The following is an 18,874-nucleotide window of genomic DNA, read 5'->3' as shown; positions in this document are numbered from 1 at the left end:
AGACAGCAACCTAGCAACTTTGTCCAGCTTACCTCAAGAAACTTGGTAAATGTTTTTATCCCTGGACTGTTCCACTAGCTGGCATTTAAATTATAAACCATTAATCTGACAAACACATGGAAACTGACAGCTTCAGAGGGATTAAGGTAATTATTCTGACAATTAGATGACATTTCAGACTGTACTAGTTCAAGTTACCCACATTAAATTAGGTAAAGTAATGCTCTGAACTGTTTTGAGAAAATGACAGGACACTCTGATAACAGAATTCATTGCCAGTAAAACTTCAAAAAAAATTCTTTATAAACTTTCCTACTGAGGAAGGACAAGTTCACTTTCCAGGGGTCTCAACTCCATTACTTTTACTTAATACTGTGTCCACACTGATGAATGAATGTTTGAAATCTAGAGCTCTTCTGAAGTCCTTTCTTACTCACTGAAAAGAGCCTGCTTCTGAGAGAAATGAAAGTCAAGTATGCAGCATTGCACAAGATCATATCTTTGTTATCCATGTCCACCCACTTGAAAAGCAGGACTGGCTGCTACAAACAGCATAGCTCTTTGCACCCATAGGTCTTTCCATTGCTTGAACTCCTTTCCTTGCCTCCAAAGCACCATGCTTCATCCTCTTCATCATTTTTACTGTGGTCAGTGTTAACAAGCCGATGTGTCAAAACTTTTTTTCCAAGGTGATACATCAACTTTCTTTATATGTCTTTCGGCTTTTCCCGGTTAAGGGTCGCCACAGCGGAACTCCGGTCCGCTAATGATTGGCAGTAGACTTTTATGTGGTGGCTTGCTGGGCCTAACTCACAACCTTCAATGAAGGAATGCCCATTCATGCATGTCGCCACACAGAAGACGCTCTAACTGAGAATCGAACGGGCAACGTCTAACTGTGAGGCGACAACGCTGTTTTATTATAAAATTTGTTGAAGAGCTTATTATTTTTCTGCTTCAGTGAAGTATTTACAAGTTTATTTTTTCTAGTGCTAGTGTTTCTCTCCTTACATACTTCAGAACTGTCCAGATATTCACAGAATGTCCAGATTTTTGCCTCATATTTTTGGTCTGTGCCTCATAAAATTAGTTTTTTTCTGGCAAACCATTGGGATGATCTGAGGATTGAAGTCACTAAATAATGACACACATTTGAGTTTCAGGCTTCAAATCCTTCAGAAAATGTATGTTAACACAAACCCTGTTAATCTAGCAACTTTCTAAGTATACAAGAGCAATATTTAAAATCTGTCCCTATTTTTGGGCCTTTGTCCCCCCAGTTTTATCAGGCTTTGTTCAGATTTTTTGCACTAAGAGGTTAAGATGTATGCTCTCCTACTATCACCTAAAACAGTGGTTCCCAAACTTTTTCGATTCTCAGCTCACGTGCTGAATCCAGGTTTTCCCAAGGCGCCCCCCAGCACGGTGCACATAAAGTGCATATTATAGGGATTTTGTCAAACCATAAAAAAATCTACCTTTGACTGAACTCTTACAGCCAACCCATATAAAATTGCATGTATTTGCATCCTTTCAAACTCTTATTGATCACCTTCCAAAACTTGTAGGAAGAAAGTAATACCATAAAAAACATTACTACAACTTTTACACAATTTAAGTTTAACAGTGACACCTTCATATCCAATCTAAACCATTATAACTGGCAAATATTAAAATCTCTGCCCCAGAATGAAACTGTCACTCATTTCAATGAAACCTTTCTCAGTGTGCTAAACAAAACAACAAGCACCTATCAGATGCAAAACAGTAAAATTTTACTCTGCTCCATGACTATCAAAAGTCACAAAATAACTCACGTGGCTAAGTCTATAAATGCATTTTACTTTAACTACAAGTCACTTTACATCAGTATTTTTTGAGATTCTTGAAATGTATTAGTCCTATTTGCAGGTGCATCTTAGCATCTTAATGTACTGAGTGCCATGATGCATTTTTATCTTTCTCTTTCATTTATTTAAACAGTTTTTTTCCTTTAATAAAAAGCTTTCTAAATTATTTATCAAACCATGGGTCAAATGCAATTGGTATATCCCTCAGTGACAACACTGAAGAAATACTACGAAGTACGTCCACAGATTTTAATGAACACATCTCTTGCGCATCCTATTAAATAGTCAGAAAATAGAACCTGATCTCTACCACGATGTGTCCAGATAACCAAATAGTATGCAGCCAATAAACCAGTAAATAAGCCAGTAAACGTAGCAGCTGTATAATAAAATAAACTTTTAATTCAGAAAACAAGTGGATAAATGATAAGCGCTTTCGCGTGGAAACAACCACGCTTCCTCAGATTTTTTTTGAGCATCCCATTAAATCTAAGGATGGTCTTCATGTTTTCCCCTATGATGATGTCACCAAGGTTAATTTACATTTTGTCCTCAAACATGCTTGTAGGTGAAGTCCTAAGGATGGTCTTCATGTTTTCCCCTATGATGATGTCACCAAGGTTAATTTACATTTTGTCCTCAAACATGCTTGTAGGTGAAGCATTACTTTCTAAGTTCCCCCCAGAAAACAACCTGTGACCACAAGCATTCGGCAATGAGAAAAAAAGGAGACTCAGGACGTTTGTGTACCGTGCTGGAAACGTAAGAAAAATAATATGACCAATACATTTTAAAGCTTTTCTTCATGAATATAATGAATGAACGCAAAGGGTAGTGGTTAGTCACAAAAACACAAATTTTGAAGATTAATTTGCCTTGACAGCAAAGAAGAGCGAAAAAAGTTGAATTAACAAAACAGCACAATCTCAATACTTTTTAGCAAATTACTGAGTTGGTGTGCCTGCAAGAAAGACCCACATCTATAACAACAACATGAAATGGAATAAAGTGACACACACAGCCAATTTAATTTCTAAAGGACTTTCAAATCATGTTGACAGGCATGTATGACAAACTTTGCAGTTGGCTTCCTATATGTTAAGAAAAAAATGATGAATTTTAAATGAAACAAATTAAAAAAAAAAATATATATATATATATATATATATATATATATATATATATACACACACACACACACACACACACACACACACATATACATACACACACATACATACACACATATATATATATATATATATATATATATATATATATATAAAAAAACTCTGACAAATGTAATAATTCTGATAACCAGGTGAGAACACTAGGTAAGGGGGACTTCCCAAGACATGCTCCAAGTAGATTGCAATGCAATGTACAACAAAAGTCTAAAAATATTTACAAGTATTCTCAACAGTGTATCATTCTTCATTATATAGCATCCCTTAAAAAGGAACTCCAACATATGAAATGCTACTTAATTAGAAAAGGCATTTAAGATTCTTACTTGAAAATCTGAACAGAAAATGAACAAATTATATCCAAGATGAAAAGCATTACTGCTTCTCTTGAATTGTTATAGCAAATGGTGTGTTTTGTACATTAACCTAGTTAACCAAACTACATAGTGTATATAATTAACACAATAAAAGCAAGCAGCATGTGCAGTTACATTATGTGAATAGGTTTTACATGTATACACGCACAAACACACACACACGCACACACACACACACACACGCACGCACGCACGCACGCACGCACACACACACACACACACACACACACACACACACACACACACACACACCTCTGAAAGTTTCCTTACTTGCATGGAGTCATTCTTTCTGACTCTTCCCACCGCAGGTCCGATTCTTGTTCCTCAAACATAATCTGTTCGTTGCCATTCCTGCTCACATTTGAGCAGCCATGCCCAGCCAGAAATGCGTGAGCTCCTTGCTCAATTCCAAAAGGCTGGTAGCCCTGACGGAGCTGACATCATCGCGCACATGATGACGTCAGCTTAAACGCAGAGAAAATTAAAAAAGAAAAGAAAAAAAAAGAAAAAAAAAATCATAAATGAAGGGTATTAGTTCGCAGCGCCCCTGTGGGAAGCTGTGGCTCCCCAGGGTGCCGTGGCACACACTTTGGCAACCCCTGACCTAAATCATTCATTAACTCAGTCTTTAATAGCTTAGTTTACTGTAAAGCTGCTTTTTTCTTCGATTTTCTACTTACTGAAGTTTAAGCCAAAACATGAATAGAGCTAAAGGGGATAAGGTCTTGAGGTTTTAAGAAATATTAGAAGTATGGTCTCAAGATTTTTCACCAAGGATAACTATAACCTCTGCATTGGATGCCTAGGGTTAGATTATTTGGAAATTCAATCAACTTGCTGTTTAGCCATTGCATTATTGAAATGCACAGCACTCTAATTTTCATTGATAGCAGCTTGGTTAAAAATTACATTTCCATTAAAATCAACCTTATTAGTTAAACCATTCTTAGTAATGTGTGCCTTTTCCCCCAAAGGTAAAAGGTATCTCATTTGATGACAATATGTTTGCAGGTAACTGCATGTACTTGCTTAAAGTCTTACTCTATTCAGTTCTGAAAAGGTTTTATTAGTTCACATACTTTTAATTAGCGCAACTAGCATGTTGGCATTTTTAGGGTTACTCTGAAAAGTTCATTTTTGTAAATTAGCTGGGATTGCACATTTGAATTTGTCAACAGCTAATATACTCATCATTTTGCATTTATTTACTTCAGGTTCTACTTATAAGTTTCTAACATGTCTTAAATAAGACATCTGATACTTGGTATTTGTTGGGGTTAAATTTCCAGTTATGAAATTTTATAGGTTGAGTTTTAAGAGACACACTAGCCCTAGCAAGCAGAGTTTTTTTTTTTCATTTTATCATAGTCCATAAAAGTTACTTTCCATGTTTATGTAAACCTTTAAAGAATCCTCTGTTAGGTGGAAAGATAACATCTTGACCCAGTCAACCGGAGACCGCCATTCTTTGTATTATATAACTCTTGAAGGGGAACGAGGTATGCCTCTATATCATGGTCTCTGCCTAATTTTTCATTGCCGGAGCACTCTTTGAAGTGGTCACTGTAGTTACCAACAGGTATATCTGCTGTTGCATACTGGCCAACTATCCAATGGGCAATGCATTCCTCTCATGACAGGACAACGTGGACTGCATTAAACTGATGCTGTTCTGCACCAGAGTTTCCAAAAATTTCTCCATACTGAACACACCAAAGATAACAGTTCCCATGTACAGCACACATTTCATTCTCTCCTTGGGTTAGGCAAACAAATCTCTCTCTCTCTCTCTCTTTTCTAGGATGGGGAACGAGTCTGAAATGCAGTGTGTTTGCAGTTTGTATTCTGATTAAAGGAGTACAAAGTATTTGATGTTTATGTTATTGCACACCCTTTTTATACACAAGGCAAATATGAGACTTTGATAGCGACTTCTAAAATATGTTTTCATGAATATGGCATATGTGTATAGGTGTTTCAATATAGTTATGACTGAAATGTTATTGCTTCTTGTTTTTATGTGGGTGTAGATAAGACTTCGCTTGTTGACAAATTAACTACACTTTTTAAGTGCATACTATAGGTTCATAGGTTGATACTAGGCTATCTGCCCTAGGGCATTTATAAGCCTAGCCAGAGTGTGTTTGGCTTTCACCACCCTTTTAGATTAGTTGACTGTGCCTCTGTATAGTAGGTCACAGAAGATAGCACTTTTGAGGTTAGTTTACTGTGCCTCTGTCTAGTAGGGACACAGAAGAGATCCCAGGGGTAAACATACGATCTCCCATCCACTCGTCAAGATTTCTCTTGAAGAGGGTCATTGAGGGACTCTGCCTAACATGGATTGGGATTTTGTTCCAGAGTGAGGGGAGCCTCTGGGATATGAATCTGTCCCTCCAGCATGTCCTATTTAGTTCTGTGCTGAGGTTTAAGTCCCTGGAGCATGTAGCTCTAAGGGATTTGGATTTCCTGAGGTGGAGCATGTCCATTAATTCTGGGTTGGACATGGCTTTATACGTCAGGCACAGATCGCCTCTGAGTAGGCAGTAAGCAACTGAGTAGAGCTGGAATTTCTTTAGCCTAACTGTGTAGGACATCTGTTTGAGTCCCTTGATCCTCTTGGTGAGGTACTTTTGGGGTCTTTCCAGTTGCTGCAGGTGTTGGGTAAGGTACATCCCAAATGGGGCATTGTATTCAATTATGGGCCTGATGAGTGATGAGTAGAGGGGCACAATGACCTCTCTTGATCTAGATGTGAACCCTTTCTTGATAAGGTGGGCTATATAGAAGGTCTTTCTAACCACTTTGGCAACGTGATTGTCAAAGGAGAGATTGCTATCTACTTGGGTCCCCAAATCCCTAATTACTTCTTCCGTACTTAATGGATTACCACCTATGTGGTAATTTGTGGGCAATTTGTTTTTCCCAAAGGGGATGACTATGCACTTTTTGGGATTTAGCTTTAGGCCATGGCTCTGGCACCAGTTATCTGTCTCTGTGAGACCCTTTTGGAGGATGCTTGTGTCAGTAGGCCATGGCTCTGGCACCAGTTATCTGTCTCTGTGAGACCCTTTTGGAGGATGCTTGTGTCAGTCGGCAAGTTGATTATGGTACCCAGTTTGCAGTCATCTGCGAACTTGGTCAGCCATAGTCCTCCCATGTTAGCTTGTACCTCAGAGAAATATATACCAAACAAGAGGTCCCAGGACTGAGCCTTGTGGGGCGCCACTTGCAACTGGTTTATAGTCTGACATAGCACCTGCAATTCTGACCATGTGGGTTCTATCCGTGAGCCAGTTTGTAACCCATCTTGTGACATAGGGGTTGATATTTAAGCTGGTGAGCTTATTTATGATGCCCGAGTGGGGTATTGTGTTGAAGGCTTTTGTGAGGTCCAGGTAGGCTGTGTGGACTACCTTCCCTTCATTTATGGCCTTGGTGACTCTTTCACAGAAGTCGACCAGGTTCAAGAGGCAAGATCTGCCCTTAACAAAGCCGAACTGGGTAGGATCCAGTATTTGGAGGTTCCCAATGTCTTTGTTTATGAATTTCATGATGATACGCTCCATAGCTTTGCAGACCAGGCTAGTCAGGCTTATAGGGTGATAGTTTCTGGGGTCCGTTGTGGCACCACCTTTGTGGAGTGGGACCACTGTTGCTGTACGCCATTCCTTGGGTACATATCCTGTAGTAAGGCTGATGATGCTCAGCCAATCATATTATGTATGATACACCTACCTATGATACATCCAACCAATCATGTTATTGAACATTTTATTTATTGATTGGATGCTAGATATTCTGCCCCTTTTTTAACAGGACAAGACTTTATGCACTCCCTGTGATTGGTGGATGTGTGGAGTGGGACCACTGTTGCTGTTCGCCATTCCTTGGGTACATATCCTGTAGTAAGGCTGATGATGCTCAGCCAATCATATTATGTATGATACACCTACCTATGATACATCCAACCAATCATGTTATTGAACATTTTATTTATTGATTGGATGCTAGGTATTCTGCCCCTTTTTTAACAGGACAAGACTTTATGCACTCCCTGTGATTGGTGGATCAGGGAACTAAGTCTAGTAATTATGCACATTTCATTATAAATTGATTTTTTTATTGTTTCTTGCAGCTTATTGGATGTTTTATTTAATTCCTTTAAGTATATAAAATTGTGTTTTTAATGTGATTTTTAATGGCCTGGAGAAGCAACCTTGTGTTGTAAAAATGCTTACCAGACAATAAAAGTTTAACATTTTAACCTGGCCGTGCGTCGGCTTGCTAGCATTTATTTTCTAGTGACAGTAGTTTTATTTTCATTTGGTGGTGTAATGATCTGGTCATTACTATTTGTGTTATTTATACACCAGCCAGTGAGCATGGCCAAAGGACGTACATAAGTGGACCTGGATTATAACCCAAACAGAAGGGAAGTACATCTGGATCTTATGGAAGCCATTAACACCAATGGAGATGCAGAACATAATGGAAGAATTTCCAAACAATTCAGTGATATGCGGAAATCAGAAGACAACACTCCGCTATATTTTACCACCATGGGACAGAAAACTGCTGAACACACTGAAGGTATAGACTCTGATTTATTCAAAAGTGATATGCATGAATTAGAAGAAGGATTATACAGGTAGAAGAGATATCAGATACAAAGATTACATTTGGAGGCATGTCTTAAGTTCCAAGTTGTACCCAGAGGCAAGTCCTCAATATGCCTAGTTATGGCAAACATCACCTTGAACTATTAAAAGCATGGCAACAAATAAACTTGGATACCAGTAATAATTTTATGAAATTCCTGCTAAAGTTTTTTGTTACTGAAGAAAGTAGGTTAGCAGACAGTAGAACAGCTCATCAATCACACCTATATGATCGATTTCTGCATAAGCTTGTCGACAGTAGAATTACGGATTTGACAGACACTGTAACTTTGTTTGAGAAAAAGCAACTTCAAATAAAAGAAAAAAAGCTAGACAGACATGCATGAGACTTTAAGAATGACCATGTGTTTGCACGGCCTAGGTTATTACATCCCCTAAAAATATGGCAACTCGTAATAAACCTACCAACAAAACACCAGTGATGGATGAAGAGATAGGTAATGAAGAAACAGGTAATGGACAAGATTGTGTAAATGAAGAGTCTCTTCTTAAGAGGTATGGGGGGGGTCACCAGATTGTAATTGCTGGGGGTGTGGGCATGTGGAGGTGGTTCAATTGGGGGTTGCAAAGAGGTTCAAGTGGTGTAAAAAAAGCACCTTGAAACATGAAATTTACACATGGGAATGAAGGAGAAAAATCCTAGGCCTTTTGTTTGTGTGGAATAGAGATCAAAAGAAGAATGTAGAAGCAGCCAGAAAGATTAGAGATATTGTCAGCAGTAATGTTAAAAGGGAAGATTGCCAAGGGCAGAAGGAGAGTAAAGCATGAACCATGGGAATGGCAGAATATGACAAACTAGATACCAATGGTATGGACAGGCTCTGAGAAGTTTGGATATTTAAGTGCAATGGCACACAGATGGACAGTGGTAGAAAGAGGAAAGGAAATCTAAATACTGAAGGCCAAAAGAGGGTAGTAGTTTTCATACAAACATAAGGGATTTACAGATATTGATGGAGTAAAGGCTGGAGACAGGCTCATCAGACAAATGTGGAGTGGGGTGAGGGTGACACTGTAGGAATGGAGATTTACAAATTAAAGTGGAAAGTGGAGAAACTGGTATGGATATCTTCCCTGCCAGGTGGTGAACGTGGTTACAATTTAACATACATATTGTTCTTTTTATGTATTGTATGAAATGTAGTACTGTAATGAATTAATGAACAATAAAATTATAAACATAAAAAAGTTCAGCATATAATCTGCAGATTCTGGTATCATAAAGGCACCAAGTCTGGGTGAAAATTATATGTCTGCAGAAGCACTTACAAGTTGGACACCAAAACTGTTAAAAATCTACCACAAGCAAACAAGAAAGTAGCTCACTGGCACATGATTACTTCAAGAATATGATGTAACCAGGTGCGCTGCTCTGTGGCAGGGATAAAATGAAGAGGCTGAGATACTGCCACCCTAATACGGGCATATGACATCAAATTTGATGTCAGAGGAAGGCCACTGGATTGCTAGAAATCTGAAGTCGGAGGTCAAAGCTTGCAATTGAGGATGGTATTTAGCTATGGACAAACAGCAAGACACCTTGTGCTAACAATGCGCTGTTAATACCTCACATCTTCTTCTCCCAGTTACAGGTCAGTGTATACAAAGAGCAGGAATACAGAAAGGGATCATACTGAATGTACTCAGTGGGAAATTGGCATATATTACAAGTAACTGTTTAATTTCCTAACTAACTGATGGGGAATTCCACTGACGTCTGATAGGAAACAGCCTTAGTAAACAGAAAAAAATAATGTTACCAGCACCCTTCAGAAAGTTGGTCATGCAAGCAGTACCACAGCACGTGAAACAAGGAGGCACTTTGTGTTTGAATTCCTGTTTATCCAAGCAGCACTGGTTGCTCAGGATACTGGCTATTAATTACTCACGATGACTTATTTTTCTGAAATTCTAGGATAATCAGAGTGACATCAGTTTAACAGAGGAATGGTAAAATGTACTCTACTGATATCTTCTGGTCCACATCGCAACAATTTTTACATGGACTTCAAGCTATCAAAAGCTAACAAAAGAAACTATTTGTTAATAACCAATGAAGACAGACACAAAGACATACAGAGACACACACTTCCTTACTTCTTTGTTAGGCACAACATCTGAAAAAAGCGGATTTTTTCATTCAAGCTTAAACAAAAAAAATTTATCAGCTGACAAGTAGCCAGTGCACTCATTTCCCCACCAAAACCATTGCCACATTCCCCCATGGAAAACAGATACAGATACAAATACACACACACACACAGTGGAAGCTGAAGAAATAGTTGAACATGTTTGGGATGGACCAACAGTGAGGGTGTATGACTTAAAAAAAAAAAAAAAAAAGTAACTTACAGCTGTGTAATGCGGTGCTGCAACATCTGTAGAAACTCTTGAAACCCTTGTCCTGTTTTACAAGAAAGCAGGCAAACAGAAGGCAACTCCTGCTGACAAATCACTCTATTAAGGCCTTCCTGAATTTCTTCCTCAAGAAGATCTGTTTTGTTTAGGACCAGGATGAAACACCTCCTTCTGCCAGGCTGATTTTCGTCACAGTCCACATTAATCACTTGTTTTAAGTACTTCTGGAGGAAGTCACAAATGCCAGATAAGTCTTGGGAGACTTCCCTTGAATCAATCACCGCGACCACAATATCTGCCTCTTGCAGCCTAGAAGAAAGGGAAGGAAAGGGACCATAAATATAATTGTTATAAAAGTCACCAGCTGCATCTAGACATTTGCAAAACCTGAGGCTGTAAAGAGTTTCCTCTTAAAGTAAAACGGTGCAACTTGTGAACATAATCAGCACAACCAGGAGAGTATATATAGATAAGTAGATAATTTAATGTCTTACCAACATAAAAAAACAAGTCTTGGAAGGTTTTCTCCTTGCTAGTATTGCAGTATGCATTAAAGGAAGGTTTTCTCCTTGCTAGTATTGCAGTATGCATGAACAGACTTTCTATCAGTAAACCAGACATGACACTAATCTTGGCGTTTACAATGCGACCCTTAACTGGTAAACCGTCAGTGCCAGCCTCCTTCGTTTCAACAGTAATGATGCAATGGAGAAATGATACGAGAGCGTAGCTTTAGAAAGAAAACGTTTATGACAGCTGATGAAAAGGAAAAACAACTGGAAAAGTATCACTTTAAGATACAATGGACACACACTCAGGCAAACATGGGATTTACAGATTTGTTGTTTTTATCAATAAATTTACGCTGTTTCAGCATAGTTTCCAGACTCCTGGTGGTTTTCGCTAACTTGTTGGTGAATTTGTTTATTTTGTTGACTACTGGGATCCTGTTGTTTAATTTACAGATTTTTGTTAATCTTGAATAAAAGTATAAGATCCACTTGGTAAGCTGCCTGATCTTAAGAGCAGCTCTGCAGCACTAGTCTGTTTAAGAAAATTGCTTAGAGATGTAGAGAGACAGATTCCAAAAGAGGTTATGCTTGCAGTAACATCCTACCCCAAGCAATAACTCCATGCACAATACAAAAAAAGGATCTAGGGTACAGAAACTTGAATACTCTAATGAGAAATCTTGGAGTTCTGTGCCCGATTCCCAAAGGGTAAGTGGGTCGTCTATGTTGCATTACTTAGACTTTTTACAATGGCATTCAATCTCATTTTAAAAGTGCCGAGTATAAGAGATGCCCATTAAAGTCAACAGGCTGCTACAGTGTGGGGGAAGTCAAAATGCCTGCAGTACTAGTTCTGACATACAGGTGGAGATCATATCCACAGCAGAGGAGTGGGGTACTAAGTGAGGACCATGCATATTTGGCAATGTTGCTGTGCATAGGTCATCCATTTTACACATGGGGGATGGCCCTAAACTTAATTTTTTTTTTTTTGTCAAATCTGCATTGGGCTTTCGTAGCACAGCCCAACAGCATGTATCACTGTATCCTGAATTTGAGGCGTGACAAAGTTTTACACACCAGCATGCAGTGCTACATCCAACATATAGGTGGTGCTGCGGGAACACTCTGTTTCACATGATCTTGGCAGGTAATCTGAAGGGTCAGGGATTGTCCGATAACACCAGTAATAGGTAATGAGATTCTCTAACATTTTATTTAGATTAATATCATTACTTGTTACAGATTTGAAGTGCTGCTGTAACACTGGCTAGTCTTATGGAGTACTGTATATCCCAATATGATGTCAAAAGTGGAAGGCAGCTCTAGGTTTACATTTCTGAGCAGATTTGCTGGATGACGTAGGCTCTCCACAATGCTACTAATTAGGTTTTGGAATCCTGTGCAAAGGATAGAAATCAAGGACGTTAAAAGCAAATTCACATTTGCTGAATCCTGCTCACTGCCTGTATGCTTATTAACAATTTCATGCTTCAATTGCTTAATACCCCCCAATAAACTTGTAACCACTAACAGCTACAGATATGATGCCCTTGCATACCACTGTTGCAGTATTCTTCATCTAAGGGATCTCCGGCCAAAGACAGCCCAATGACCAGCCAGCTTACCAAAGCCTTTATCTCTTATAGGAGTCATATATCACACATCTGCTCCCCATGCAAGACACAGGGCATAAGATTGACGTATGGAGGCAAACGCTTAGAACTTCTTTGCCACTAGTCCGAATGCCTTTCTGCTGTGCTGGTCACCAAGCACTTTTTCAGATTAGTGCCTCATTGGGGTTTCTTTACTTCTTTTTTTACTATTGTCTGGTATTGTGTTCATGTCATCCAGAAAGGGAAAATGTCAGTGTGGGAGGCAGATTCCCCATAAAGACCATCATGACCAGTGTTTTTTTTTCTTTTTTTGTGCTTGGGTACTTCCTACAATACGCAGTTTCTACCTACCAGGTGTTTATGCCCAACATCTTATGTATTCACATCTCCTCTTGGTCTATATATCTTGAGAACCAACAACTTAAGCTATTGGTTTAGTGTGCTATGGTGGAATACTCCCATCCTGCAGGTCAGCCATCTGCCAAGAAGGTGGCCAAAAATGTTAGGCCTGATCTGGTTGCTGTCCAGCCTCCACCGGACATTTCTCTAGAGGCTAGTAAAAGCCCTGAAGACCATCCACTGCTTGCTTCACATTCTTCTACTGTGACCCCATCGGAGTCCAGCATGGATCCAAACTCTCAAACTTCTTGAACATTCTTGGAGACTTTTCCAACAATATACACCTGATGTGGAGGGGGAAACTTGGCCGATTATAACCGAGGGATGGAGGAGGATTCCTCAGGGTTTTTTTTTTTTTTTTTTTGAGTGGAAGCACCACAGAAAAAGCAACAGAAGACTAAGCATACTTCCCGTTATTAAGGATCCCCAGTGTGAATAGCAGGCTTTCTCTCAGGGTTTGTGTAATGATTTGATGGCCTCAAATGCTCCTCAAGGGATGTCTGTCCCTGCCCCCCTTGGCCTTCCACTCCTGTTAAGAGGCCTATTGAAATGGATTCCTCAGATGAGGATTTGGATTCCAGCAAAGAATCTCTGTCTTACTGTTCCCAAATTCCTTCCCACTGGACTAAGGTTCAGAGGTAGAGCATTCCTTGAATCCAGATTCCCCCTTGGAAGAGTTGTCCTTTGGGGATACTACTGCCCACATGATGGACTAGTTTAAGTGGGACTGTTCCTAGAACTCTGACATTCAAAAGAGGTGTTGTGAGTTCTTGCAAATGGAGTTTTCCAAACCATCAGCTACCCATTCTGTTCCAGCTTCCCTTTTGGATATTTTATTGCAGCCTCTATAGTTCCTGACTGTCAGTCTCCTGAGCCTAAGATGCCTGATAGGTTCTACAAGGTACCTGAGGCTGTAAGTCAATAAGTGCCACTCCGTGGATTCTGCAGTGGTATCAGTTTCTTCTGACAAATGCTGAAAGTTGTTGCCATCTACTAAGCTCTTTCCTTCTGAGAAGGATAGTCAAGCCATGGAAAGGCTGGGCAAGAAAGTATATACTGCTCTAACCATGTCCTTTAGGGTCATTAACTTCCAGACACATATGGCCTTAGGTTCAGTCATGAGGAGTTATTTCTGGCTTTGTCTTCAGGCTTTTCCTAATGATATCAAGACCAAACTTTTGGATGCTCCTCTGGATAAGAAAAGACTTTTTGGGACTACTGCGGCTGACTTATTTAAGTCACTACCAGGATAGGGGTAAGGCCATGCAGAAGCTTAAGCACATTTTTGTTTCTCCTATTCCAAGTCTACATTTGTTCACAGACAGACCTGCTACCCTCTTAAGGGTAAGAAGGATTCTATGCACGTTCCTCCTGCTAAATCTACTCAGATTCCTTCCTTCCAGAAACCTTCTTTTCAGAATAAGCCTGGTTCTATTTTGACATTTGGTCTTCCCTTCCCCTTGACCAGGTCCCCTTGTCTCTTCCAAATTGGCATCAGATCAGTTCAGATTCTTGGATTTTGTGGATTATTCACCAGGGATATTTCATGCCCTTTTCAGGAATTCCTCATTCTCCTTGAGAACAGTTTCCTCATTTCCCAGAGGCTTTGCAATCTCTTTTGGATCAAGCCACCATTCAGCCCATTCCTCCCACTCGGGTGAGGAAGGAGTTTTTACTCCAGGATGTTTTAGGTTCCAATTAAAGATGGCACATGGAGACCAACTCTGGATATTTCCCTACTCAACACCTTTTTCAAGATCCCCTGCTTTTGGATGCTGACCCTTAGGACATTGTTTCCTCTTCTGCTTCCCAGGCCTTTCTGATGTATCTAGATCTGAAGGATGCATACTTTCAGATCCCCATTCATCCTCCTTTCATAAATGTTTAAGTTTCTCTGTTTCTTCCTTTCATTTTCAGTTCTCTGCTTTGCCCTTTCTACTGCCCCAAGGGTTTTCAACAAATGCCTTGCTCCTGTCATTGCTTTGTGAAGTCATTGAGGTGTACAGACCTTTCCCTCTCTATATTATCTGCTTATTCAACCTCCTTCTCCATGCTCCAGTTCACGGATTGTCTCTTGTACAGTCTAGGGTTCACCATAAACCTCCAGAAATCAGTTCTGATGCCTTCCTAGGATGATGTTTTCCTTGGTTGCAGGCTTCAGACGGTTCCCATGCTGACATCTCTTCCTACCCCTAAGGCGCTCTCTCTGAAAATCTTTCTCCATTCTCTTTTTCTTGTCATGGCCAGGTATTTTCATAGGGTCCTGGGATTTATGGCTTCCACCATTCTCATGCTCCCTCTCCCCAAGTTGCATATGAGGAAACTTCAGTGGCGCCTCAAATTGGTATGGTGTCAGCATTGTCAGCCCTGGAGTTCTCTGTTCCTTTTCTTTGTCTTAAGCTCAAGCTTCAGTGATAGATTCATCTGCTTTCTCTCAAATCCAGGGCTTCCTTTTCAAGCTCTAGTTCCCACTCAGGAGCTTTTCATGGACACCTCAGACAGGGGGTGAGGTGGCTCTTGTGGTACCCTAAAGGTCCAATGTCTCTGGTGTTCTCATCAGAGGTAAATCACATCATTATAAAATAGATGAGAGATCTGCATTTGGCTCTACAAGATTTTATTTCCTCTTTCAACCTGGGTCCCTCAAAGTCTTCACCAACAGTATCACAGTGATATGCTATGTCAACAAGTTGGCGGACATGAGGTCCTATCTCCTTTGCAGACTGGCTCTTCAGGTTTGGGATCTAGACATCCAGTATCAAGAGACTCTTCAGGCAGTTTACATTCCTTCAGAACACAATTTAGTGTAAGACTCTGAGCAGTTCCAGAATACAAGTTCACAAATGGATGTTTCACAGAGATGTGCTCCTGGATGTTGTCCATCGATGGGGTATTCCTTGGGTGTATATCTCTTTGCCTCCCTTCTGAACAGACAAGTTCTTCTATTCTGTTCCAGAAAATCAAATACTCTGACTTGGAAAGTGGACACCCTATCTTTTCCTTGGAAGGGGATGTTTCTATATGCTTTCCCACCCCTTCCTCTCAAAACAGGTTCTGCACTAGATCAGGCAGGACTCTTCTAAAATCTTACTGGTGATGTCCTTTTGGCCAAGACAGCATTGGTTCTCCTTCTGTCTCACTTGGCCAGGGGCAATCATCACAAGTTACCTCACCGCGTTCATCTTCTCACACAAGACAAGGGATATGTTGTCCATCTTCACCTGTCCACTCTTCAACTAACAGTGTGGGTGATAGGGTTTTGATCCCTTTTAGGTACATCTTTTCTGAGGACATACACTGCAGGAGGCCAGGAAACACACCACCAGAAAATCCTATATATCCAAATATCAGGTGCCTCACCTGTGGAGGTCTCCCTGGTTCTCTTATTTGTGTGATCTGTTCCATGCTGGGTTGGTGTATTCTTCAGTTAAAACTCACCTATTAGCAATTATTGCTCATCTACCCTAGCATCCTCCACTGGCCTCAAGGTCTGCAGTTAAGCAATTCCCTAAAGGTGTCCTTCATTATCAGGCCTCCAGGGAAGCTTATTCTGCCCTCTTGGGACCTCAGCGTTGTACTTGAAAAATTGACCCAGGCTCTTTTTCAGCCTGTATCTTCAGCTTCTTTAAAACATTGTATTTGGAAGGCTGTTCTACTTTTGGCTTTTACTTCAGCCAAGAGAGTATCAGAGTATCTGAACTTCAAATTCTTATGGTTATTCCTATTTTCTTAGCTTTTCATAGTGACAGGGTGTCTCTTCATACTAATCCTTCTTTTATGCCTGAGGTGATCAATGAATTGTCCCTTAATCAGTCTATTCATCTTCCTTCCTTTTTCCTTCTCCACAGTCTGCCAGTCAGAATGTTCTTCACACCTTGGATTTGCATAGACAGCTCAGATATTACTTAGATAAGACTAAAGTTATTCACAAAACTGAGCAGCTTTTTGGTTATTTTCATCCCAGGACTTTGGATTTGGCTATTTCTAAGCAAACCATCTCTTCCTGGATTTCTAAAGCCATTTTCTTCTGCTATTCTTTTCATATCAAATGTCTTTCCTTATTTGAAAAGGGACATTCTGCCAGGGCAGTTGCCTGCTCTGGTGCTTTTTTCAAGGGTCTAAATACCAATTCTATCATTGAGGCTGTTAATTTGTCCTCTGATCATACATTCACTAAACATTACACGTTGGATATTATTCTCAGTGCTGGATGAGTAATCAAAGAGACTCAATCCTCACCACTGGCAACAATGGGGAGACATACAGTGGGAGGTTAACAGGTACACACAATATTTCCAGATGCAGCTCTCTGTATCAAGTGAAATTTCACTTAAGAGCACACAAAGACCACAGTCAGTCTGGGGCTGGTTCCACTACCTTTCTCCAAATCCCCAGTAAGACTCCCCACTGGCACAGCCACAGAGTTGAGATCTCAGCTGAGTGAGCAAGCCAAGACCTCCTGCATCATCTCTGTCTAGCCAGTGCTTCATGTCCCTGCCCAAGAAGCTGATGCATAAACACACACACACACACTCTTTGAGGTTTGATTTACACACACACACACACACACACACACACACACACACACACACACACACACACACACACACACACACACACACACACACACACACACACACACACACACACACACACACACACACACACACACACACACACACACACACCTGGGAAAGGCTGGCATAGGTTTACTAGCTATGCCTCTTTCTGCCCAGGCCATAAGGTAGTTACCACTGCCACCACTCAACTCCTTATCAGCTACCTTAAGGCCCTTAACAAATGGTGTCCAATCTCACTGTGTAATATTAACACAAATGGTAGTTTGACAAAGAGCAGAACTATTAGCAGTGGTCCACAAAGTGTCACCAAATAAATATGCAAGTACTCTCAGAACTTAAACATCTCTTCACAGATCAGCCACAATGAAAGGTTTAAATATATTTAATAATAAATAATAAAATAACAAGAAAATACTACATATATATTCACAGTGACATCAAAGTTCAACACCACAGGAAATTTTTAAAACAACATTGCAGGACAGTCTCTAATAAATAAAGAAAAAATATCTAAACTAAGCTTTGCTATATTCCTGACTGAATCTAAGAAAGTTTTAATGTTCCCTAGTAACTTACTTCAATAGAGCAAGGCAGATGTGCTGAATGGATCTTCTAGTTGTTGTCAGGTCCAAGACAGAATGCAGAATGCTCTGTCTCACGAAGAGACTTCTCAAATTAATATCTGAAATATTATTGCCAAGATAACCTGCAGAATGACATCATTTCTTGTCATCTGACTGTTAATTCAGATGACAAGAAATGATGTCATTCTGCAGGTTATCTTGGCAATACTATGCCATTGATGAAGCTGGCAGTATTTAGCATCTACCTGTAAAAATATACAGGCAAGGGCTTCTCAGATCTCTGACAGATGCTGGAAGTCATAAACCAATTGCATTCCTTCATGCTTTCAAGACTAGTAATCACTTTATCCTACAGACAACACAGAAAGTTTCCTAGTACAGACTTGTTTCTCTTGTTGTATTGAAAAATAAAAGATACCATCTTTTTTGGCCTAGACAAAGTAATTTAATTTTAGGTATTTTTCTAAAATTTACTAGACTGAGGTTAACCTCCTGTATCCCAGTTTCCACTGTTAAAATATGTACATTTAAATAGTTACAATAGTGCATGTACATTTCTGTTATTTCCCAGTATGGCACACTGTGGTTACATTTCAGGCAGCACTTTGCAAATACCATTTTCAACACACACGTCTGTACAAGCAATTTAATATACACATAACACACAGTTCTAATACATTTGTAACACAAGCATCTTATATAAATCATTTCGATATTCACCAGTGACAT

At 39.8% G+C, this 18,874-nt stretch overlaps 1 protein-coding gene across 1 annotated transcript in view; it reads right to left on the bottom strand.

Moving 5' to 3' along the window:
• The window catches only part of GTPBP3 (GTP binding protein 3, mitochondrial), a 466,262-nt gene that overhangs the window by 62,383 nt on the left and 385,005 nt on the right, over positions 1-18,874 (bottom strand). The window contains exon 8 of the mRNA XM_044090661.1: positions 10,449-10,763. Coding sequence (XP_043946596.1) covers positions 10,449-10,763 — 315 coding nt within the window. The remainder of the gene's footprint in view (positions 1-10,448; positions 10,764-18,874) is intronic.

Source organism: Protopterus annectens, chromosome 13.part0, assembly GCF_019279795.1.
Source record: "Protopterus annectens isolate FY-2018-M chromosome 13.part0, PAN1.0, whole genome shotgun sequence".
Taxonomy (NCBI): Eukaryota; Metazoa; Chordata; order Ceratodontiformes; family Protopteridae; genus Protopterus; species Protopterus annectens.
The sequence above is the reverse complement of the archived record's forward strand: the minus strand, read 5'-3'. Positions and strand labels throughout refer to the sequence as shown.